General features: G+C 40.4%; 2 protein-coding genes across 4 annotated transcripts in view; both read left to right on the top strand.

Annotated features, from left to right (window-relative positions):
- The first annotated feature begins 356 nt into the window (after positions 1-356).
- Positions 357-7,827, top strand: LOC120549902. 3 transcript variants are annotated; one of them, XM_039787108.1, is made up of 8 exons: positions 357-590; positions 1,280-1,381; positions 1,860-1,949; positions 2,059-2,160; positions 3,454-3,558; positions 3,917-4,012; positions 5,998-6,039; positions 7,225-7,568. In XM_039787108.1, exons 2-8 carry the CDS (start codon positions 1,293-1,295, stop codon positions 7,490-7,492), a joined length of 792 nt encoding a protein of 263 aa, XP_039643042.1. In that variant the 5' UTR covers positions 357-590; positions 1,280-1,292; the 3' UTR covers positions 7,493-7,568. The 3 variants fall into 3 exon arrangements, with proteins under 3 accessions (XP_039643042.1, XP_039643043.1, XP_039643044.1); XM_039787109.1 differs by having other exon boundaries at positions 365-590; positions 2,062-2,160; positions 7,225-7,563; XM_039787110.1 differs by lacking the exon at positions 7,225-7,568 and adding an exon at positions 7,598-7,827 and having other exon boundaries at positions 384-590.
- Positions 7,828-9,116: 1,289 nt separating this feature from the next.
- Positions 9,117-25,533, top strand: part of LOC120548985 (transcription factor IIIB 90 kDa subunit-like) — a 172,579-nt gene continuing 156,162 nt past the window's right edge. The window contains exons 1-3 of the mRNA XM_039785497.1: positions 9,117-9,374; positions 19,470-19,678; positions 22,716-22,796. Coding sequence (XP_039641431.1) covers positions 19,495-19,678; positions 22,716-22,796 — 265 coding nt within the window. The 5' untranslated portion in view covers positions 9,117-9,374; positions 19,470-19,494. The remainder of the gene's footprint in view (positions 9,375-19,469; positions 19,679-22,715; positions 22,797-25,533) is intronic.

Raw genomic sequence — 25,533 nt, 5'->3', positions numbered from 1 at the left:
CCGAGTACCGATCCGATACCAGTGTGTCATATATTTTATATTTTAACAATTGTGTACTACCTGCATGGATGTGGTATTATTTCTATCTTTGTTGTATGTCTGGCTCAGGTTAAACATGAACAAATACAAACAATGAATGCCACAGAACTTTCTTTTATTATCCAGTTTGACAGTCAGTTATAACGGAAAAAGAACATAAATAAACTAATTTAACATAGATTTTCTTTAGGGCTTTATTACGTGGTATCGGATCGGTGCATAAACTCCAGTACTTCCCGAAACCGATACCAGCGTTTTAGCAAAGAACTTCTAATACATCCGTAGACCGGCTTTGGTTTTAGGCAGTATCGGAGCCGATACCGATACTGACCATCTCTATAAAGTATGCAAACACGATGAATTATTGATATTTCAGAATGTGGGAGCTGGGTTAACAGTGTTTGCTTCCTCTACGCACAACCACACAACAGCCGTGGAAATAAACCAGGAAGTGACAGCCTTCAGGTTGAAGAGTTTGAAATTCGCGCCATGAATGGTTTCACTTTTCTACTCGCAGCACCTGTGACGCAGTTTTGTTCCACCATCTAAAGGTATTGAAACTACATTTTTTTCTATCCTTAGTAATGTGTAGCCTACTATATTAATCTTATAGCCTATTCAATTATTTCGTTCGGTCTGAAAAACTAAAATGAAAACGGTTCAGAAGTTTGTCGTAGTCAAAAAAAGGATAATGGCAGTGTGCTTTCTGCAGCTTTCTGTAACGTCAGCTAAATAGAATAGACGTGACTGATAATTTGTTTCTATTTTCTTAATTTACGGTATAATGCTATAACTTGCTAATAAAAGTAATGACTAATGCGCATAAAACGGCAGCACATTCTTCCATTTGAGAAACTGCAGATGTTGAAGGTGACTTGATGTTGGATCAAAAGATGGGCTCAGCAGGTTTTAAACCTAATAGCGTTTATTGCATTGACCCATGGACAGAAACATTTAACTGATATAAGCAAAAACAATTAACAGCAACTTATGTTATAATATAGGCCACACACAAAAACACACAGTGTGTGTTGGCTGAAACTGCTGCACTGCAAAAGATGGAAGCTTAAATAAAATCACACTGTGAAAGAGATTTCAGGCGAACACAATCCTGATTGTTTTCGAGCGATTGTCCTGAACCTTTCTTTGTGCTCTGTGACACTTTGGGACACCGTGTCAGTGCACAACCTGAACACTGTGATTGCATCCATTTGTACACCAACTTCTGTTTGCCATGCAGGTGTAATCTTGCAATGAGTCAGCGTGAGGAGACAGGGGACAGGGTCCATTCTTCTGAAACCCCTCTGCATGGGGAACACGACAGCCAGACCGAAGCTCAGAGGTGAGATGAGGATCTCTGAGTTCTCCATTGGTCACTCCAGAGTCAGAAGTCAGAACTCAGCTCCAGCATCTTTATTCAAACCTCTGTGTGTGTGTGTGTGTGTGTGTGTGTGTGTGTTGCGTTACAGCTTAGAGCCACAGAGACCAGACTGTCCAGGACTCAGTATGGCTGTGGAGAAAGAGTCAGAGTAGTTATTATGTTACTCTTACACTTATGAAATTGCTATGTGACCTATGTGTAATTTAATTTCATGTGCATCCACACTGACAGACACTAAAGTCAGTACAATCAACTTCTTTATCTTTTCTTAGAGGGAAGCCACTTTAAAAAAGACGTTCTTCCTTTATAGAGCTGTTTGTTATGAGGAGGATACAAGTAAGGGCTGCACAGATGGGAACAAAGACCATCATATCTGTGTGCTCAAGCACTCTGATTCAGTTTAAACTGGTACCCTCGTGGTTTGTCTCTTTCTGTCTAGTAACGGCAGCAGTGAAGCTAGTGTGTCCAAGAGTCATGTGCCACGAGGTGACATCAATAATCGGCCAAAACGGCGGTCCTCATGCAAGAAGTAAGCTTTTATTTACATCATTAAAATCTTAACTGCATACATTAACATGTGGCTACATGTTTTATAATCTAATCTCCCACCCTGGTGGTCTTTCTCTCTTGTCTACTTGGAGGAGAAGTACGGAAAGCAAAGATCCCTCAACATCCAGGACACCCTGCAAGCCTTTAAATTCAAGAAATCTCAATGCTGATATTAATGTGTCGCCTCTCAGGTAAAGTTTTATGAACATTAAAATATAATGTACACACACACACCTACTGCTACATCTACTGTAAGTCTAGACTTACATTCATTTCCTGGAGACCATAACCACTACTTGCCTAAACCTAACCTTTACCACTTAACCAAAAATATGCGTTGTACATCATATTTGCTGAAATTGACACGATATCCTGATAGTCAAGTGCCACAAGGTGACATTAATAATTGGCCAAAACGACGGTCCTCATGCAAGAGGTAAGCTTTTATTAACATCATTAAAAACATGGGGCAGATAATTTGTTTAAAATCCCGTACCTCTGCCTTTCCCTAGTGCTACTAATGGTGTTTGCAAGTTTCCAACGCACAACACAACCAACCAATTGGAGCCGAGGAGTCTTTAATGCACTGTCAATGACTGCTTTTGAACTGCGATCAAAACAGTAAAACTAGGCAGCGCTGATCAAATATGAATCAAGATTCTCTTACTGCATTGCCTTATTCTCGCCTCGTATGTTTTCGGAAAGATATTTTAGTTTAGCTGTAAAATGAGAAAGTTTGTGACCCGGCCGACATGTTGAAAAAATTTGAGCCAAAACCAAGCATTGCTCATCAGCCGACCGGCTGAAACAAACTTTCCCATCATGTCACATGTTTTGATGAACCATCCATCCACCATGACCTCATTGCTACTTTGAGTCTCGCGTCATTTGCCGCAGTGGGGACACTAAAAAAAAACGTAGCGGGCCTGCGGCAAAAAGTTGAGACCGGCTCAACTTTTGGAGAAACACAATCCCACGTCACGCTGTGGTGGCCAATCATGTAAGCATGGATCAGACTTATCAGTTTGTTTTGAAGCGGTGTGAGAATCCCGTACAGGAAACAGGAAACATCACTGCCTCTATCGCTGCCACAAGAAAGTTTTAAAGCTCACTTATAAAGCTGCGTTCAAGTGTGGTCGGAATCGATCTGACGGAAAACAGTAATTGTGAAATATAAAGTCTACTTGTGCTACATTGGGGGGGTTAAAGAAGACAGCAGGACGTCACACAAACAGCCCATTTCAGTGAAACTCCCCCGTCGCACAAACCTGAGGAAAATTGCCAGATCGCTTAAACTGCTGCAGGATCTTTTCTTAGAGGGAAAGTACTTTAAAAGAGGAGAGAAATCATTCAGTGGGAACAGAATCTACTTTTACTGAACTCTGATGTCTACTTAGTAGTTCCTGTGTTTCCAGCAGTATTTGTGGCTGGATGTCTTATGATTTAATCTCCCACCGTGGTGGTCTTTCTATCTTGTCTACTAGGATGAGTACACAATGTCCAGAGTCCTCTGACTCTGATGCGTCCTGCAAGAGTTATATGTCAAAAGACAACATCATTAATTTCAAAGAAAGACGATCCTCTCTCAGGTAAGCTTTTATTAGCATTAAAATCTAACTGCATTCTTTGATATTTTGCACACACAAAAGTCTGATTATGTAAGCCATTAGGATGTTACTTTATCATTTGATTATTTCATTTTTATGTATTTACATATACTGTAACGCGCTGCTATAATAATAATAATAATAATAATAATAATAATAATAATTAATGTTAAAGTAAGTAGAGGGAAATGACTTTAAAAAGAGGAGAGGTATCATTCAGTGGGAACAGAATCAACTTTTACTGAACTGATCTATTCCAGCAGTTGTTGTGTCTGGATGATCTAATCCCCCCACCCCACCCTCCCCCCCACCCTGGTGGTCTTTCTCTCTGGTCTATTAGAGCCCGTCTAAAATGCACAGCTTCCACTGGATCCAGCAGTAATCCTTCACAAGGTCGCATCAATGCAAAAGAAAGACATTCCTCTCTTCAGAAAAGGTAATGTTTTACAAACATTCAAATGTTACTGCATCATGAGGATTTTGTACACACCTATAGAGAGAGAGAGACATGATAATTATAAGGATCTGTGAGTCATGCAGCTGGAGAAAATTAGACATTGGTACATCCAGCACTTGATATCAGCAGGAAGAGATGTAATGGTTGACAAATTAGTAACACCAAACCCTATGGGAACATACAGTTGTGAATTCTATATACCTTGCAATATATTGCTGAAGCTGTAAACCTCATTAAAACTCTTACGTTTTCAGAATACTTACATTTGTTTCATGTGACTTACTGACTGAAATCAACTTCCTTTTCTCAAAGATCAAAACAACTGCACATGTTACAGCCTCTGCACCCTCATAATGTTCCTGATGTCCTAGAATGATCCTGTATGATGGAGCAGGGTTGTTTGTAAAGTGAGAAGTGTAGCGGGAAATTACTTTAAAAAGGAGAGAAATCATTCAGTTGCATCAGAATCAACATTACTGAACTTGTCTGTTGCTCTGTGCATTCAGCAGTTGTGAGTAGTAGTTTAGTAGTATAGTAGTATTTTTATCAAATAGGTGTTAATGGTGAATCAGGGTTTGACATAAGCAACGGCCTGATGGCTAGTTGATTGGCCAGTCAAAGTATCTCCGCCAATCACAGTCATGAGTCAGTTCAATTGTAGTCTGGCTCAACGGATGTACAATGCTGGGATAAAGCCTGACCTGTCACTACCCTCTCATTGTCTCTGTATCGGGGCTTAGCGCCGCCTAGGATTGTTGTGATTGGTTTACATAAATACAGCGTTTTTTTACCCCCTATCCAGTTCAATTCCATGCAATTTTAATTGTCCAAGAAGAGAAAGGCGGTGTAGCCAGACCATACTCTAGCGCTGACACAGCAGTGTGAGTCAGTTCACCAGGGACGTCGCCATGTCTCCTTCTAGAGCGGAGTAATAATGCACATGCATGGTGAACTGCAAAGTTGGCTTCCCCAGTGCCACCTTCAAACAAATATTCAGGTTACTACATTACTACGTCATGCACATAATATTCCAGTTTTTGCCCTTATTCTGAAAAAGACGATATTCCGACTAAGCTGTTTACATGGCTAATGAAAGTGAATATTCAACTAATATTCCTGTTTACATGTAGTGGACCGTGTGAACACAGCCTCCCTCTTTCATTCCTTAAACCAGCTTCTTAAAAAGGTTGGCGTAGCGATGTGCGCTCATATCCAAAAACCTGTTGATATCCAAGTCTTTGATAATGTTTAAACCCTTTCACTTAAAATATCTGCTATTTGCCTGTTGAGCATGTCATCTCGACTTCATCTTCCGAAAATGTCACAGGATTTTAGAATTAAAATATACATACAAAACTATATTACAAAAGTTATCATTATTCTTTTCACTATATCGATTCATGTCAATCATCGACATTGGGAGTTTATAAAGAGTGTGTGAAGGCAGCAGTGACATGGCCTTGACACAGCGAAAATATTGCCTCACTCTGGCCTTTTGGCTAAAACAATCAACAATCATCAACAATCCTAAACAATCATTACTGTATAATAACTAGGAATTATTAGAGTGTTAATTCAGCTAAACTGACTGAACTCATATTTGTAGAATAGGCTTTGTTTGTTCTTTGGACAAATCATTACAATGTATATATGATTAATAAATTATAGGTAGAATATGTAGTGGTACTGGCCGGTGGTTACATACGCATTTGGGGCCCAAAGGCTATTTGACCACGCCCAGAAACGTTCTGCACACAAGAAAAAGAAAAAGAAAAGACAAAATACAGACAGAGGGCAAGGTCTCTGCAGATACAGCCACCACCAAACACTAAGAGGGTCATAATTGATGAATGAGAGGGATTATTTTTGTGTTAGTCAATACATTGTTTTTTAAAAGATAGCATTGAATATTATACCTTTTTAACAGTTTAATGTAAACTTTCTTCTCTTTTTTTCCCTACTAGCCCAATGACCAGTGGGGGAAAAAGGTCAAGTTGGACACTGCGGTAAATTTTTATCAACCTGTTAAATATTTTCATAGCGCACCTGTTGCATGTGTGAATGTGAATATATCATAGGATATTTCCTACACCCTCAGGGGTTAGTGCATTATACCATGGTCTGGGTTAATACACGATTCTGATTGGCTGGTACTAAAGAAGTTCCGGTGATTCTGACTGTTTACCATTGTGAATTAATGTGCTACATTAAAAGAAAAATGTTATCTGGCAAGTGACCATGTTAGCGGGTTAATGCCCTTTACCCTTACATGTTTTATCACCAGCCCTATTAGCTGCTCTGATTAGTGATTTGGCAAGCAAGCTTAAACGTACAATATGTAACTTTCTGCCACTAGGGGTCTCTCAAGCAAAACAATAGATGGTAAACATGGACTTTTGATGATGTTGGGAAGTTCCCCAATTTAAGTTTATTCACGTTAAGTTTAGTAACGTTTATTCATGTTTATTCATGTTTATTCACGGTAGTTTGTTCCAGATGTAGGGACCATAGAAGCTGAACGCAGCTTCCCCCTGTTTTGTTCCCACTCTGGGTATGGTAAGCAGACCTGTCCCTGATGATCTCAAAGATCTCTGCGGCTCATAGTGTAGTAGCAGATTTGAAAGGTAAATTGGTCCTAAACCGTTTAGTGACTTATAAACTAACATGAGTATTTTGAAATCTATTCTTTGGTGCACAGGAAGCCAGTGTAAAGACTTCAGAACTGGAGTGATGTGTTCTATTTTTTTGGTGTTGGTAAGGACTCGTGCAGCAGCGTTCTGAATCAGCTGCAGCTGTTTAATAGACTTTTTAGGAATACCTGTAAAGACACATTGTACAAGACATTGTATGATTTACAATTACTCCTGAACATATCATCTGGGTGCCGTGTTTTGACGGAAGTTACGAGTAACTAGAAGGCGGGTGAGAGGTTATATGACGCCACTGACGGGCGACTAAAGGAAACGCTCCGTGTCTGAAAATAAAATAACAGTTTTCTCTGAGTTTGACATTTGGTGGTAACATTTGGGATAGTGTAAGAAAACTCAGAAAAATATATAACATAGGTAAGGCCGTTTTTAGACATGTTAATGCAGAAATGTTACATATTGTATCTTTAAGCCTTTGGGAAAGGTATTATGTGGAAATTAAATATTTGCTTTGGTGATGATGCACAACTTCATTTTTTTCAGAAGTATGTCAATACCCTGGTTTATTTATGGAGGACTGTCATTTCAAATCATGCATCAATTCATGCCAACTCTAGAAGCCGAGTTAAAGTATGTTACATGGAAAGCTTGTATTTTATGGGTCAATAATGGATACATTCAGAAACTAGTTAAAATCATTAAAACTCTTGACCATAATACAACAAATATAAAAGAAAATTATTTTTTTTCGAGACATTCAGTCCTTGTTATTTTATCTACTTTATTGACAATATATATTATATTGATATAAAATGTGTATATGTGTATATAACATGTATATCTTTATTGCTCACCCACACTTGCATCTCAAATCTTAGTACCTTAGTACTTAAATCATGTCATGTGTTTCTATCAGGAAAAGGCCCAGGAAGTTTGTTGTCTGAGGTTGGATTCGAACATCGTTGAGGCACCTGCCAGTATTCCTGCCAGACTTGCTACTGACTGCTCTAGAGGACTTGTTTAGGCTTCCTTATCTCAGTCAATAAGGCATTCCTTCTCTCTCTGACTCAGCTCCTTGATTTGGCCTTTCAGATTGTTGTTCCTCTTACATATTATTCACTGTCATAATAAAACCATTTAATCATACTCATCTGTGTTACAGTATTTTCTGTGCTGATGTGTTTTTGCTTTCGTGGGGAGAAAAGTTTTGATAGGAAAAATGATTTAACTGTACTGGTACTTTGGTAATACTAGGCTAAACCTACAGAACTGTAAACCGTCAACACAGCTTAGAGGAGCTGTACTATTGTAAGTTTTGAAGGGTTCTCTGCAATGATGGACAAGTCTTGACGTCTGCTCTATAGAACCAGACCAGTTGACAGGCTTCAGGTCAGACGTTGGCTGTGTTTTCAGGAGTCTGTATGTGATCAAGTTGATTGCTGAGCCAGTTTTAGTACTGGAGCAATTTAGTTAGGTAGTTGAATTAAGTACAAATTAACTTTACAACATCCCAATGACATAAATCAATTAGCCTTAAAACAGTAGTCAGGTAACCATATGAGTATTGAAGCAGGTTCTGCTTGCTGTAATCATTCCTCCGTTCATACGTTATAATATCCCTTCTGAAATGCTTCGAAGTGAAGGACAAACCAAACAGCCCTTGTTCTGTGTAAAATGTATTCAAAGGTTTATCTGAAGCTAATCTGAGGCTTCAGCAGTCTGAGTCAACCAATCAGTCAATCAATTCATCAATCATCTTCCAGAGTTAAAGCCTTTTTAGTACAAAATTCCCTGTTTTTGTGTTGCAATTCTTCCACTACAGCTCAACGGGGAATTAAAGAGGGAATTTCATCCCAAAAACACCATAATATTGGAAGATAACTTAATTTGACTAACTCACACTGTCTCATTAGCTCAAAATAAACCTTTGATTTAAAAATAAATAAATGTATTAAGTAGCATAAAATGAAAAATACTGAAGTAGCCTACAAGTAGCCTACCTCAAATTTGGATCTGAGAAAAATGTACTTAGGCTACATTCCATTAGTGGTTGGATATCAACACACTGTATAAAAATCATAGTGCAACAAATAATTACGGCATAAACATGGGGAATAGAAAGTATGAAGAAAGAAAAAGACACGATTTGACTTTATTTTATTTCATTCCCCACATCCATTACGTCCATAAATGTAGCTTAACTGTCCCTTTAAAAGCAGGAAAGTAAGAAGTGCGTTTACACAAGTAGGGGATTCTGGTGCCGTTGTTAACTCTATATTCTATACTTTTAGCAAATTTGACATTATCCTAACACCCAACATAACAATTACAACAGAATTATGACACCTCACGTCCAAAAAGAACGGAACCAGTTTTAATATTAATATTTAAATTAAACATTTTGACACTGCGCCACCCCTCCGGTCCGAGTTGGTCTCGCCCATTTCTCCACAGCATCAAACGCACATGTTGGGTGTGTTGTGTTAAGGATTGCAGTGATATTACAGTATTTAGCAAACCTCTGCGCGCTGTCACGTTGCTGTTTGCTCTCTAATCAACACAGTGACAATGCGATAAGTGTCGCAGTCAATGATACATACTTTAAAGTCTGATATACTGTATAAAACACTCGGTGGGGAGGCTTACACGCGACCCAGCGTGGCTGCAAACGGCTGCTGTTCACCGGTCTGAAGGTATGTAACGTTACACTCACCGGCACCTACACACTCGTTGTGTGTGTGTGTTTAACCACCGGTGACGCTGCTATGTTCATTAGATACTCATTACATCACGTTCATGTCTGTTAAGGTGTGTATGAAGTCTGTGTTGCCGGCTAGCAGCGCCCCGTTAGCTTCTTCCCCTCAGCTGTCAACATGTGAATTGTTCACACATGCTGTTCTAACGGCTCATTGACAAATTATATATATAAAACTTAATATAGGGGAAAAAACGAGACAGGTCATGGTTGTGGTTGCCGACTTTAGCCCGTAAAAGATTTGCAATTTGGCCAGCTAAACAGAAAACGCTGAGCTAGCCCCCCGGGTGCAGTGCCACGTAGCTAGCCGGCTACTGGGAGCAAAGCAGAATCACTGCAGCTGATGCAGATACTTTACTCGAGTAGAAGTACCAATATTGCACTACTGTTACTAGTAAAAGTCATGCATGTAATATAACAAAATCATTAGCATCAACATATGATCGCTCATTATCCAAAATGGCCCGTTTTAGAATGTGTATTATATTACTGGATTCTTATTATTGATGCATTAATGTGTTTGTCACTTTAATGTTGCAGCTGGTAAATGTGGAGCTAACTTTAATAACTGCTGGGCAGTGTGGTGGATATCTTATTAGCAATAAGTAACATTCTACAAGTACTCACAGTTTTGAGGTACTTAAACTTTACTTGAGTATTTCCATTTCATGCAACTTTTGACTTCAACTAAACTACATTTGTCGGACAGCCTTAGTTACTTCTCAGACAGTTTTCCCTAGTCTACGGTGGCCCTGAGAAGCCACTGCACTGCAACTTAAAGGTCCAGTGTGTAATGTGTTTAGTTGTTCTTTATCAAAATCTGTGTTGCCCGTTCACCAACTTGTCCTTTTTCATGAATATTTACCACCACCATCAATTCCAAGTATTCCTATTGGCTTGAAATTTTACATTTGCATTCACATGAACTGGGGTAGACGCTCCATATTCATGCACCTTCTTGAAATACGTTAGCCGGTAAGGGACATACAGAACCTACTGCGCCGCCTTTGGCGTTTTCGCTGTCACATGATAAACTCACAGGTGCTGCTAATGCTGTTAATCGGTATCGTAGTTTCCCGGCCCCGGCAAGTTTGAAGAAGGAAACATGGAGGACCACACGTATTCAAAATCCAAATTTCAGGAACAGGAGCAAGGACCTCACTAGGATTGAAAGACGGGGGCGGGGGGGCTTATCCCCGAGGGTATTTGTAATTTGCGTTTGCAAAATCTTTGCACTCACATCTTTCGTCACTGTATTAGAGCTACACTTATGTCAACAACCAGTCAAGAAACCAATATATTAACAAATAAAAAGTGACAGACATTTAAAGTGGCTACTGTCTAAATACAATAACCTGATGGCGGAAGTAATAAAAGATTTGGAGTAATGATTACTGTTTGTACTGTATGTAGGATTGCTTTCATTTTATTTTCACGTGTATCTGTGGGCATGTGCTCGTCTTTAGCCTAGCCTACATTTAGGCAACATCTACATATTTAATTTATCACAGCCAATGAATGCAGAATGTTAAATTGGTTAGAATATAGCTAGCATATATAATAAATATAATGAAATCATTTAGTTTAGGCTATGCATAGTAACTAGACCTGCCAACAAATGCTTATTGTTAGAAGAAAACCAAACAATCCTTAGACCTATAGACCACTACTGACCTCAAGCACACCGGCTCCCTCAGAATCAAATGCTCTGCCAATCTCCTGCTTCTCTTTCTCTCTGCTGAAATATCTTCCAATATCCATCTCATCTGCTCCATGAATTAAAGGATACAACGGTACAATAGCATTAACAGGGACCCTATGACATTTAGTTTTCAGTGACAACAACATTCTATGGGGATTGCTATTGTTTTAGAATAGGCCTACTATAGAGATAGGCTATATTATTGGCAATGAATAAAGAGTTGTGATTAGCTTGCTAAGTTAACCATTTCTTGTATTTCCCTCGTTCACTCTAGCTAGACTTTAGTTTTCCATAGCAAACCAAAATATCCCCTTTCCCTCAAGAAAACGTAGCTAAAGGTAAGCAGGTCATTAAAAACAACTTAGAATTTCACTCTCTATCACTACGTGTAATCAATCTTACTTTCACCATTAACGTGTGTATTGGTGTGTGTATGTGTGGGGGGGGAGGGTGCATAGCTAGTGCCAACTAGGGAATCAAATGTTCTGAGCTATCCCGTTATCCCTGAGCTATGCAATTGGTTCCGAGGTGGTTTCGTGGACTCCATGTTGGATACCAACATTCATCTGATTCCCATTGACACAGTGCAGGGAATAGTGGAAAAATGTAATAAATTATTTTAAAAATGACATAAATCACTGAAAAAATGCCTAACTGTTTCGTGTTTGGCTGCAATGAAAGACAGGGAAGCAGCAAAAGATTTCACAAGTCATAATTTTATGACATAATTCATAATTGTATTTTGAGGTTGTACCAGTATAGGTTTACATGGTTTAATTTTTTTTTTTAAACAAAATTTTTGTTGTACTGCACAGCTCTCTCTATCTCACTGCTGCAGCTCCTCTTTTCACCCTGTGTTCACATCTCTGTTTTAGCTACAGACTGAGACATCTTCTTCTGTGCTATCTTTGATTGCACTCGCACATGTGCAGTAGCTCAGATGTAGATCAGATGTCAGCTAGCTCCATAGACAGTAAAAGAAAGGTTGTTTCTCCAACTTCAGTCAGTTACAAGGCTGGATTAGCTGGGAGACTTCTAAACGAGGACGCACATGTAAGTAGTTCTTTGTAGATTATGGTGAAGTTGTGTGTGTTGTAGCAGTGCTTTGCCATTGAGAACGAGGTAGCATGCTAACGGTTGCGGTTAACCAGCTAGTTTCGGTTAGTGACGTAGAAAGCCGTGCAGATTTTGAACAGCTCACCCGGAGACTAGGGCTGGGCGATATATCGATATAAACAAATATATCGATATATTTTTAAATGAGATATGGAATTAGACCATATCGCATATATCGATATAGTTCAAATGTGATCCTTGCTCCCATAGATATGTCGCCGTGAGGTTCTAAACATACGTCAAAACCCGCCGCCATCTTGGAACAGGGGTCCGAAGCATTCAGATCAACGCTAAAGATGCCGGACTTTTGTACTGCTTAATTATGTTCGATAGAGGAAATGAAAAGAACAAACCGCAATGGATAACATTTAACAGGTGACAATGTGTTTTATGATTATATATGCCGCCTTCGACCAGCAATCTGAGCTCCGGCGGCAGCGGGAGGCGGAGAGCCCGTGGCCGGCCGCAGCGTCTCTTCCCCGGGCAAAACACAGGCCGCGCCTGCGGCGCGGGTCCCCGCTGATCCAGATCGGACCAGCCAAAGACAGAGTGGTGATCGGTAGGATCTTACACGTAGTCCAGGACCGAACTGTATGTCGATATCGGCCGGAAAGTTCCACTAAGTTTGCCGGCGGCAGGCGGACTGAAAGAAGCTACAGCGGGGCAGCGACGCTCGCGGCTGCAGGATCTGGAGCTCAGTGCCCGTTACAATTACATGTAACGCTTAAATACATACAGAAATAAATAGTGGAGGAATGAGCCTGGACATTTCAGTCTGTTTAAACTTCACCTTGAAGCAGAAACTCTTAGTTCAGAAGGGTGAAGTTTCCGTTTGGACTCAGATCTGTGAACCGATAATAATAAATATTCTTTGTATTAACACATTAATTAGTTTCTTTGTTTTGTAGTCGATAGTTCATCTTTTAGTTTACTTAAGTGGAAGCAGTATCAAGTGGAAGAATGGGACTATAACCTAGGCTTACAGGCATGAGGCATTACATTTTGAACAAAGTAGATTATATTAATATCAAAAGCTTAATTGACCTTTGGAACGAATCACAAATAGCCTATCAGGGCTTGACATTAACTTTTTGAGGCACTTGTCCTTCGGACAAGTACATTTACGTTTCACTTGTCCATGCATAAAAGTCACTTGTCCGGGTAAAGATTCATCATTTTATAAAAAAAATTGTGTTTTGCTAATGCAGAATTTGAACAAACCGTTGAAAGCATCCAAACACTATCAACATTAATAAAATTCTGTTGAAACAGTAGAAACAAACGTGTCCCAACAATAGATTTCCCCTTCAACAAGAAAAAAGGATCTCCAGACTCCATAATACAAAGTAATATGTTGCACGCCGGTGTGCAGAAGTTAATATATTGAGATTCTAAGTCAGTATTTTAAAGTTTGTCATTACTTTCAGATTCCTAGTCAATATTCTAAGTTACTTAGTCAATATATTGAGATACTAAGTCGATACTTTGAGATATTGAGTCAATATATTGAGATTGTAAGTCAATATTTTAAATGTTCTTATTGGTTTGAGATTCTTTGTCAATATTCTGAGTTACTAAGTCAATATATTGAGATACTAAGTCAATATTTTGAGATAAGTCAATATATTTAGATACTAAGTCAATATTTTGAGATAAATCAATATATTGAGATACTGAACAATATAGTGAGATATTAAGTCAATATTGAGATACTAAGTCAATATTTCGAGGTAAATTAATATATTGAGATACTAAGCCAATATTTTGACCAGAGGTAGTGGTGACTTGAACTTCTACTATATCTAAAATAATTTTGTAGACATACAATGGATTTTGCCACTAAATGTTGGTGTTAACTTTTTTTATACAATTTCACAAATTTCTACCCGGCAGAGGCTGATTTACCGAAAGGATCCTTTTAAAAAGGTGTAGCTACTTTACAGTTGATTATTACCTGATATTTAATCTGCATATATTTTTTTTTTTTCAAAAAGGAGCAAAAAAAAACGACATTATAGAACGGCTTGTTTATTGCTAAGGCAAAATTAAATGATTTATTAAAAATCTAACAACAATAACAACCACTGGATAGGAAAAGGGTATTTTACAACAACTTTGAATGCAGCACAACGCTGGCGGGGCGAATTTCAAGTGAACGCAACATCTGTGTTTTTCCGACAACAGCAGCGGCACACTGTCATATGTTCCTCTCCAGTGAAATACAGACACACTTTTACACCGTTTAGCTGTCAGCATTTTAACTGTTTACTCCAGTTGCTAGCTAACGATAGGCTAACGTTACTTGCTGTTGAGTGTAGTGTTAACTAGCGTAACATGCGGCGATGTTTAGGTTGCCTCTAACGTCCGTTGGAGCATCCGAGAAGCGCAGGCATTTCAGTGGGCACCGCGGTTCAATTCGGTCCGGTAGATAACGGTCGCAAGGCACCGGTGCCGTATAGCACCGGGTCTCTCCTTTTCTGTCAACGATGTGGCGAGGAGGTAACGTGATAGGGATAGCGTTAGGCAACGCGAAGCTAACTAACACCGGCAGGTTCACCGTGCTTTCACGCTGCATTGCTTCCAGAGAACGAGCTGAACAGGGGCTGGGTCTAACGTTAGCGGTCCGCTAACGGTATTGCGGGGAGGGGGGGAAGAAATTATCGTTTCAAATCTGTAACATAGACGTAATGAGTGGCACATGACGTGAACTAACATGGCATTTTAGTTTGTTTGAGTTTTAACTTGTCCAGTGGGACAAGTAAATTTCTCTTCCACTTGCCCTACAAAAAATCCACTTGTCCCGGACAAGCGGACAAGCCTTAATGTCGAGCCCTGGCCTATGGAGCTTTGATTTCAAAAAAGTTACTCCTGTTATACAGTATTTAGGTTTACATTTTATTGTTATTTGAACAGCTGAGCATTTAATCATGAACCAGGTGAAGAAACCGGTTTATTATTTATTTGATTTTGCAACTGTTTCTATGAAACTACTTGTGACATGTCATATTTGATTTGGGCTTTGACTGAACATTTGCTCTCAATTCGCGGAAAAAAATATCGGGATATATATCGTATATCGATATTCAGCCAAAATATATCGGGATATGACTTTTGGTCCATATCGCCCAGCCCTACCGGAGACTGAAGGCAGGACACATTCAGAAACCGTATCTCACTCAAAACAGCATGGATGTTTTTTTTTTTCTTTTCAAAGTTTGTATGTGTGTGGAAGCACCAGAGACACAAAATAACACCCCAAATCCCAGAAAAAGTGTTTTTTTGTTTTGTTTTGTTTTTCTTCATAATATGGGCACTTTAAGAAATGAATGAAGTTTGAATTTAGCCATGCCTTATGCTAGCATTAGCTTTTTCGCTAGCACTCCATGTACCTAAATGCTTGTGATCTTGCCATAGTCATATGGCTTTTGGTCTCGACCGAGTCCAGGTGTCTTTATTATGTTCATAATAATATTGGAGGGAAAGTGAAAAACAGGTTAGACGGGGATGTTGTTTGGCTTTTCAAGTTTAAGACAGCTACGCTGACGTTAGCAAATGTGAGCACAACAGCGTTAGCCTAGCCTGCTAGGTAAATATTACACTGCCTTCAGAGTTTCTTATATCTGCGTCCATGTTGTCAACATAAGACCTGTGGCGTTAGTGCTCCTTTTGTACCATCATTTTATTGAACGAAAAGCTTTGCTCCTACAAGATGGGTGGGTTTTTGTTACGTTACACACACACACACACAAAGCTAACTGTACGTATGCTAGCGGACATTAGCTAGCGGACATTAGAAAGGTAAACGCTGCTCAGAGACTTATTTTTTTTTTCTCCCTCTACTTAAAATCAATCTGCAGATGACAAAGAAAATGTTCAAAACAAGTTTTATTTTGTTTTGACTCATACACACACGCACACACATGGGGCATGTATACCATTATGATTATTCATGCCAATTTTGTGGAAATATAAATTGGTTTGAGGTTTTTTTTGGGGGGGGGGGGGCTTATCTATTCAACAACAACAAAACGGATGCGTGAGATAAAGCTGTTTTCACACATGCAGGTAATTCACTTCTCGTTCCTCGCTAAAAGTTCAAATCATTTTAACGTTATTGCGCAACCTTGCCCCTATTTTCACCTGTTGCTGAGTAACGTACGTTAACATCCCATGGTCTCTTGAATGTAGCATACCTGTAGCAAGCTCCTTCGTAGCAATAAAAACAAACTCCTCAAGAGCTCCTTGCTACAGAGCGGTGATTGCAAGTTGTTTAAGCCGCAACAGACCTCCGTCACAGCTCGGTTGTATCAGCGGCATTTAGTAGATGTGTTGAGCCGCAAAAGAGTTCCTCAACACCGCCTCTGGTGCCCCGCATGGTGCTTCCTCAGGTCAGAGGTAGCTGGTGGTTCAGTTATCCGAGAATAGGTGACTCTCAGCCGGGGACAGAGCACCGCGAGCGGCCGGTCATTTCGGCGGAGATTACAGATAAGTAAGTAATGAAACGACTGGTTAAGAAAATAATTAATGTTAGTCCCTGTCGCTGCCATGTTGTTTGTGTATCTCTATGGCAAACGCGCGAGGGCAGGGATGAGCCCGTTCGGAGCTACGGGAGCCCAGAGGGGAGCGTCGGTGGATGTTAAGGAGAAAATCGATTTTTGATTTAAACAAATCCACGTTAACTACACATTCGAGTTAATCGATAAAATCGATTTATCACCCGGCCCTAACTGGAATATTTCTGTAAGGGCCTTTTACATATCGACAAACGTTGATAACATGTATATGCCCGTTTATGGTGAAAATAAGCGATTTATTTCAAGATAGCATATTCACCCCATAGGGTTACACGGTAGAGTCATCTGACGTTGGTCTCCAATATGGCGCCCATGATTTGAGTTGGCCACACTCTCTATATAAAGGGCACTATGCACAGGGAGTTCAGACCAAAGAGTAGCGACGAGACGAGAGTTGATCGCGATATATGATCTCAATGCTAGATGGGAGAAATTCCTACACATTGGACCTTTTTAAAGGAATACACCACCGTTTGTTGAAATTGGGTTATTCACCGTCTCCTCTATATTTATATAGGTGGGCAAATGCATTTTTGTCTCAGTGCATGCATTGTCTTAGTCTAGCGGTGCCGTGGCTAGCTTAGCTTAGCGTAATGAATGGAATCCATTTTGGCCGTGTAGCATGTCGTGAGAAAAAGTGACCCAACAACAACAAAAAACAAAACCTAATTACTTCTTGTGGCCTGCGTACTCACGAGTAAAAATAGCAACGCACATTGAAGAATAGGCGATTTTCTAGGCTGATATTTACTTGGGACTATATTGTGTGGAAGCACAGCCAAAGCACTGCTACTCGGGCACAGAGATATCGGCAGCCTGCGGGGCTCCACGGGCTTTCGAAAGCATTGCGTATATTTAGACTTTGAATTTCGTCATGGCATTTATATAACACATACTATATGGTCTTACAAAGCTAACGTTTTTGACCGATTTCAGTTTAATAAATTTTTGGGCACTGGAGCGGTCTCGATAGGAGGAAGCTAGCTATAGCTCTGTTTGCCATTCATTCCAATGGGGAAACATTGCAGCTAGACTTTCGATATACATTGCGTATATTTACACTTTGAATTTCGTCATGCCATTTATATAACACATACTCTATGGTCTTACCAAGCTAACGCTTTTGATCGATTTCACTTTAATCCATTTTTGTGAAGTAGAGAAGTCTCGTCAGGGCAGCGGCATTTCGGTAAAACGGTAACCGAGAAAGGGTGACTTTGCGCCGGCCACAGAGCCCCGTGGGCTGCCAATATCTCTGTGCCTGAGGAGCAGTTCTTCGGCTGTAGTCTACTTCCACCCAATATAGTAGGTCACTTTTACTCACGAAATGCTACACGGCCAAAAAGGATTCCATTCATTACGCTAAGCTAAGCTAGCCACGACACCGCCGGACTAAGACGATGCATGCACTGAGACAAAAATGCGTTTGCCCACCTATATAAATACAGAGGAGACGGTGAATAACCCAATTTCAACAAACGGTGGCGTATTCCTTGAAGAAAACGCACGCGAACCGATCACATCACGCAACATTAAGAAAACGCACGGAAATAGATCACAACACGCAACAATAAGAAAACGCATGCAAATAGATCACAACGTGCAAGGCTAAAGCCTGGTTCAGACGGCAGGATAATTAGGCCGATTTTAGCCCCGATTCACCCCTCCCGACAATCTTAAGGATGCTCCGATTATCGTAAAAAAATCTGATCAGAAATTCCTGCTGTGTGTGGTGTGTTAAAACTGCTCTCGTCTGCTCGGAAGGACGTCGGGACCGCGCCGATCTCAAATCGGTAATATCCAACATGTTGGATTTTCTTGGCCCGATTTCTCCTCGTGTGTGGTGTCCCCCGGGGACAAACGAGCACGCAGCCTGTGGACTGTGGCATACAATAAAGTCGATGGGCATAACTACATCCACAACTGCAGTCCACAGAGTACACGGAAACGAATATATGAACCTGTATTTCAACGGTAATTAATCTGTGTAGTACGTAATGACATTTCTATGAGAAAAAACAACAACTCACCTCCATATCATGATGTAGCTGAGTATAGTCCATGCTCGCGTTGTCTCCACTTCTTTGACCATCGCCTTCTCTTTTGATAACGTTTTTTTCGGTTAAAAACAAACTACAAACTATCGCCACTGCATCCGCTATGATTATTTACTCTGAAGTCGCGTTTGATCTCGAGGGATTTTGCAAGATTTCCCGTCTGACCTGGGAATGCTCGGCAGTCAAATCGGTTTGTGTGTGATGTGTTGATTTTGCCGTGTGCTGCGCACCACACACTGTACGACCAAAACTGTTAGACCCGTGATTTTTTTATCGCCGTGTGTGGGGTCTCTGAGGATTGGAAAATCGGCCGACAATTTTAAAATCGTCCCGTGTGAACCAGGCTTAAGAAAAAGTATAAAGTGTAATGAAATGGAAATACTCAGGAAAGCATACATCCCTCAAATATGTACTACTGCGAGTACTTCCTGCAAGTATAATACTTGAGTAAATGTACGTAGTTTACTTTCCACCACTGGAACTGATTTTACAAATCCACATAAGACCATTATCTACAAAAAATACATGTAACTGTTGTTGATTAATGCTGAGGTTTTTTAATTACCCTGATGTTTTCCCATCAGGCTTTGAGGCTCGCCGTCCGCCACCATGAGCTCCAAGGTGTGTAGGAACTGCGGCAGCTCGGACATCGACGTGGACCATGCCCGCGGCGACGCCGTCTGCATGACCTGCGGCTCGGTGCTGGAGGACAACATCATCGTGTCTGAGGTGGAGTTTGTGGAGACGGGAGGCGGCGGCTCGTCGGCTGTCGGACAGTTTGTTTCTGCTGAAGGTGAGAGCGTGAAAAAGAGCTTTTTGTAGATGGTGCTTAGAAAGATAATCAGTATATAATATAGAAGAAGTAACGCACACCGGGGGTTGTAGTGAGGTGCTGATCACTGGCGGTGACACTTTTCTTATTCTTTTTTAGGAAGATACACAAAACATCTGCTTCATTGTTGCCTGGATAGAAAATGATCCAAACTCTGGCTGTTTAACTGGAGCAGTTTGTAACTTATATGTGCTTCTTTTGCTCACTGATATAGAGGAGCCTTCTTGGTAAAAAAGGTCAGGATTTGATTGATTCAATTAACTTAACTTAATGAGAGAGGGAGTATGGTGGCCAGAAGGGACAAAGTTTAACAAGATGCAAGAGAAACTCTGAATCGGTTAGTTGCCAGTGTGACCTTTTTATTATTAATAATAATTTATCTTTTTATTATCTGTTAAAGCTACATTTTTACTGGAAGTTGTTTCTTTTGATTAGGTAAGAAAGACTTTCCTCTTAAAGTCTGCCTTTAGGTTGTTTTTCAAATTTGGAAATGAGAGCCCCAAACATTTTTGAATTGTACTTTTTTGTGATAGCTAAAACATAAAGTGTGTGTGTGTGTGTGTGTGTGTGTGTGTGTGTGTGTGTGTGTGTGTGTGTGTGTGTGTGTGTGTGTGTGTGTGTGTGTGTGTGTGTGTGTGTGTGTGTGTGTGTGTGTACTCATGGTCAATGTGTTGTATTTCCTTCACATGTCCGCTAGAGGGTGCGGTTGGATTACAATACTTAATACTTTGTTTTAGAGCGGAGATTTAGTTTAGGTTTGAGATAATACATCAAATACTTGGGTTCAGAGCTGAAACAATTAGTTGATTGGCAGAGAATAATTACAAAGTTTTTCCTAGTCTTCTACAAATGTGCTCTAGAAATAATCTTTACCTATGATAGTAAATTGTATATCTTTTTGGACTGTAAGACAAAACAAGACATTGTTCTGGACTCTGAGCAACATTTTTCACAGTTTTCAGACATTTTATAGACTTAACGACTAATCTTTAAAAATAGCAGGTTAATTAAAGCTGCGAGCAGCGATGGACGGGCCCTCGCGCCTCTGCACGCGTCGGGGTTACCGGTGGACGCCGCTCCTTGTGACCGTGCATTTGCGTGGCACTCAGACACCGCAAATTGTCAACAATGAAAAGAGAACTCCCTGCCGAGTTCAACGATACCTCACACAAGACTACGTCATACGGTTAATTATCTGTGAAAAGGGGTGTGGCTAAAGCATAGGGGGCGGGTCAAACCATCACCAATAAAAAAGGAAGTCTCTGCTGAGTTCAATGATACCTCACACAAGGGTCTATATCAAACGGGTCATTAGTTATAAAAGGGGGCGTGGCTTAAATATAGGGGGCGGGCTAAACCATCACCAATGAAGAAGGAAGTCTCTGCTGAGTTCAATGACACCTCACAAACACTTTTTTAATTTTTTTTTTTTTTTTTTTTTTTTTTTTTTTTTTTTTTAAGGTTAGATTTACTGGTGCCAGGAGCTATGACCAAAAGTCAATTTTGGCCTGCAGGTGTCCTCAGGCCTGGACCCTTGTCAATCGTGAGAAATTTCGGGCAGATACGACAACGTACCCTCAAGTTACAACAACTTCTTTGTTCATCGCTAAACACTCAAAATGGCCGCCACGCCACGTCCACACTGTCTGACGAAAAGTTTTTCTTTTAATAACTTTTCATCGTTAAGGTGTTGGGATGGTACAGACCAAGTTTGAATTCCATCGGATGAAATCTCCAGGAGGAGTTTGTTAAAGTATAGCACCTTGACTTTTAGGCCTACTTCCTGTTGCCACTAGGGGGCGCTATGACTTTAAGTAAATGTCGGCCTTTATTTGTCCTCAGGGTTGGACTCTAATGAATCCTGAAAAGTTTTGAGCCAGTTGGACAACGTACACTCGAGTTACACCCACTTCCTGTTTCTGCGGCGAAACGCACAAAATGGCCCTATGACGAAAAGTTTTTCTTTTAACAACTTTTCGGACTTCCTGTTGGGTTTAGGGTATGGCTCTAATGAAGTTTTATGATCATCTTGACGTGTTACATATGTGAACCAAGTTTTGTGAGTCTACATTAAACGCACTGCAGGGGCTCAATTTGTTTAACTTTCTAGGGGGCGCTAGCGAGACATTTTTGTGCGCCTATTCCCGAAACCATTAAAATACGTACATTTTCACCAGACTTGATGCGACCGCCAAATTTGGTGAGTTTTTGAATATGTTAAGCCCCTCAAAAAGGCGATTACTTTGCAGAAAATAATAATAATTCCTTCAGTTTCAATAGGGCCTTCGCCGCTGTCGGCGCTCGGGCCCTAATTAACTGTGAAAACCAGGCTATTGTTTGTGGCAGCCCTACTTGTTTTGTAATAGTAAGGTTTATCTAAATGAAGTTCCCGCTGCTGGAAACAGTCCAGAGTTTACAGTCCAGCTAGTCTCGCATTGTCAGCGCTGGAGTATGGTCTACCGGCCTATCTATTGTGGGCTCGAGAAATTTCTTTAAACCAATCCCAACCGTCCTGGTCGGCGCTAAGCCCTGATAGCGGGGTAGCGAGACGGGAGGGAGGCATGGATGACGGGCTTTATACCAGCAATGAACATCTGTTGAGCCAGACTACTGTCCAACAAACTCAGATTGCCTGCTGTTCATCTTTATTGTTAGTTAAGGTTTATCATCAAGCTGCGTCTACAGATTATTTTCATTATCGATTAGGGGTGTGCCAAAAAATTTATTCACATCACATTTGCATCGCGATTCAAACTCTACAGATTCAAAATCGATTCATAGAATTCCAAAAATCGATTCATATTTTTTTTATTTAAAAAGTCAGTTTAGTTGTCTATCGACCTCTTAAGTTTATTATATCGTTCATTAGTAATTTTGATTCATTAATTTTTAAATACAGAATTTGTGCTTGTTGTTTTCAACTTTCATAGAAATAGAAGGAAAATCCAATTCTTTCAGTTCCCGTCCTGATGTGAGTCGGTCTGATCTTTTGTTTCAGGTGGAAATTTCAACCCATCTTTTGGAGATGCACACTACACTGGAATGGGGAGGGAGTCAAGAGCTAAGACGCTGCAGAGAGGTGAGTGACCAGCAGAGGGCGCCGCATGCCTTCATTACAATCTACACGAGCCCCTGCTGCACACTGAAATGGCTTTGTTCCTCCTGATAGTGAAGTTTGAGTCTTTGATAATGTGACTCGTGTTACTCGATTGTCTTGTTGCTTTCTGTTTCACGCGTAGAAGTCAGAAATAGGAGTAGTTGAGGGTCAGGATCATCATTAATACACATGTAATCAGGGGTGTCACGATACCAAAAATTCAGTAGTCGGTGCCAATACCAGTAAAATAACACGATTCTCGATGCCGATTTCGATACCACGGTAAAAAAAAAAGGATTTTCTAAGATTCCATGTATTTTAACTTGAAACATGAACTGAGACCAGTGAAGGATATTAGAAGCACTTCTCCGGTGAGCTCTGAGCGTTACTGAGCAGCCTCCAACTGAGAGAGACGACGTAAATGTGACGTGAGCAACCTGTTTGAAAGTGTGAAGTCTTCTGGTAGCTGTACCAAGAGAAATCTCAATCATTCCCAATCTTGCAGAGACGGAGAGTGTAGGTATATGTAAGGAGATAACATGGGCACAGGCTAATTATTGCTAACTAACCTGCTAGTTAACATTCGTAATTATACTTAAACAGCTAATGTAAGTCCAAACTGCCTGCAAGCTTCTCCTGTACTATACGGTAATTCCTCTACTATGTGACAGTAAGTCTCGTGGTTATGACACAATCGTTAGCCTATTTTTACAAAGCATCTGCTACGGAGCCATAACGTGAGATACAAGGTAATGGAGCCTTTTATACATTGTCGTGTTTCTTTAGAAATAAACAATGGACAAATAGTCTTTAAACGCTTCAGATGTAAAGTTATTCGCTGTCAAAATGAATGGCAGTCAATGGAATGCTAACGGGAGGTGAGAGCTAGGTAGCAGAAAAATGGCGCCATAGGAGCTACGTTGTGGAGAGAGGCTTACCCCCTCGGTATAGAGTTTAACAGTCCCGCCCCTCCTCTGAGAGACCTTGGGTTCCAGAAGTAAATTTCCCATTCATTTCTCCCATTGACGTCTGGAAAAATCCGTACATAAAGAGTTTTAGACCATGCGTTAGGCTAACCAGATGGTACGTGACTCATATGCATACAACCAGGGCATGAAGTTAACTTTTTTGACCACCAGCCACTTTGGCAGGTGGATTTTTAAATCCAGACTGAATCAAGCTGTCAGTAGCGTTTAGCCGAAATAGCTGTTAGCTAAACTAACGTTAGCTTCCCAGCGGAGGCTAACGGCAGAAGCGTGGAACAGATTGTGATTCGTGCAGTGTCGTAAATCCTCGTGACGGTTCGTGCAGGCAGCTCCCGTCAGCTCCCCCTCCTCACCAGCATGAGTTCCACCAATCAGAGGCGTCACTGTGGGATTGTTCAGGATTGTGGGTAATGAAGTACTTATCCAAGACATCGTGAATAAAAGACGTTTATCTCAATACAAGGTTGGTGCCCCATGATTTTTGGCATCTATATGATTTATATAGACTTGCTTAGTCACATCGGCATGCTGGTTTTAAGTCTACCATCGACGGTTATCATTTTATGGCTTATACTCCAAATTGTCAATGGAGAAATTGCATTGTATTTTTACTTCCGGAACCCGCCTGTTGAGCTCTATTTAGGTCAGGTAGAGTTGAACCGGAAGTAGGACGTGACTTCGGCCACTTGTTCGTCACCTCCTCCTTCTGAATGTATCGACTGGAACACTCTGAAGCGTATACTGCCCCCATCAGTTCCAAAAGAGGCGCAGCACCGATGCTGCTTACACTGGCATCGTCGCTAACTGTGCCTACGGTGCTTCAAAAAAATGGGCGTCGTCGGTAGTATCGGTTCTCGTGACATCCCTACATGTAATGCACAGTTTTTGTTTTATAGACACATTAAATAAGCATACAAAGTAGGATAATCTAGTAAAGTCAACCTTTATTGCAAAAGAGGAGATGAAGACAGACTTCAGAGGATGTCAATTTTACAGAAGAGGCTGCAATTTAATGTCAGGAAAACATCACTAATAATGTTCAGAATCAGCAAATTTGCAGCCTTAGTTCATGTGCGTTCATATAAATATTTTTAATCTTCACTTATTCTGAAGTGTTGTCTTCAGAAAGCTGTGTTGCAACACGTTGGCGTTTTTTTTTTAACCTTGTCTGACACGGCAGCCGAGTAATTAAAGGCTCTTTTGGCTGATTCACCTTGAATCTTTTTATCCTGTTTGTTCAAAGAACCCCTCAGACAGTAAATGCACCTTAAGTCCCAGCAGAAGCTTTCTTTCTCTTCACGTCTCCGAATACATTTTTCATTAACTTAATTTCATTCTTTAAAGTGTTTCTGGGTGAAGTAGTCTTTATTTATCTAAATGCTCCACTCTGTCCACCAGCCAGTCTCTCTACACTAGACACTACTGTCTGTCTGCTGTTTGCTGCTGAGCAGGTCTACAGCGGTGGTTTCTCTGATAAAGATGCTGTGAGACCGCTGAGAGCAACATGAACATTTTCAAATAAAACATTAAAAAAAGTGAAAGCCCTAGTACAGATGAGCACATCAACATTTTTCTCTTGAGTGCTTCTCTCATTTGGATTTTGGCAGAGAGTGATATTTTAGTAATTAAAATAAACCAAAACTGTAGTAGTAGTTAGAGCTGGGCAATATATCAATATTATATCAATATCGTGATATGAGACTAGATATCGTCTTAGATTTTGGATATCGTAA

Source organism: Perca fluviatilis, chromosome 20 (genome assembly GCF_010015445.1).
Source record: "Perca fluviatilis chromosome 20, GENO_Pfluv_1.0, whole genome shotgun sequence".
In the NCBI taxonomy this organism is placed as follows: domain Eukaryota; kingdom Metazoa; phylum Chordata; class Actinopteri; order Perciformes; family Percidae; genus Perca; species Perca fluviatilis.
This window is presented reverse-complemented; position numbering and strand designations above follow the sequence as displayed.

Coding starts and splice junctions, on each gene's coding strand:
- LOC120549902 (XM_039787108.1), top strand. CDS start 1,293: ATGAGTCAGCGTGAGGAGACAGGGGACAGGGTCCATTCTTCTGAAACC. Junction 1,950..2,058: donor CGGCGGTCCTCATGCAAGAA/GTAAGCTTTTAT, acceptor CTTGTCTACTTG/GAGGAGAAGTACGGAAAGCA. Junction 2,161..3,453: donor ATTAATGTGTCGCCTCTCAG/GTAAAGTTTTAT, acceptor CTTGTCTACTAG/GATGAGTACACAATGTCCAG.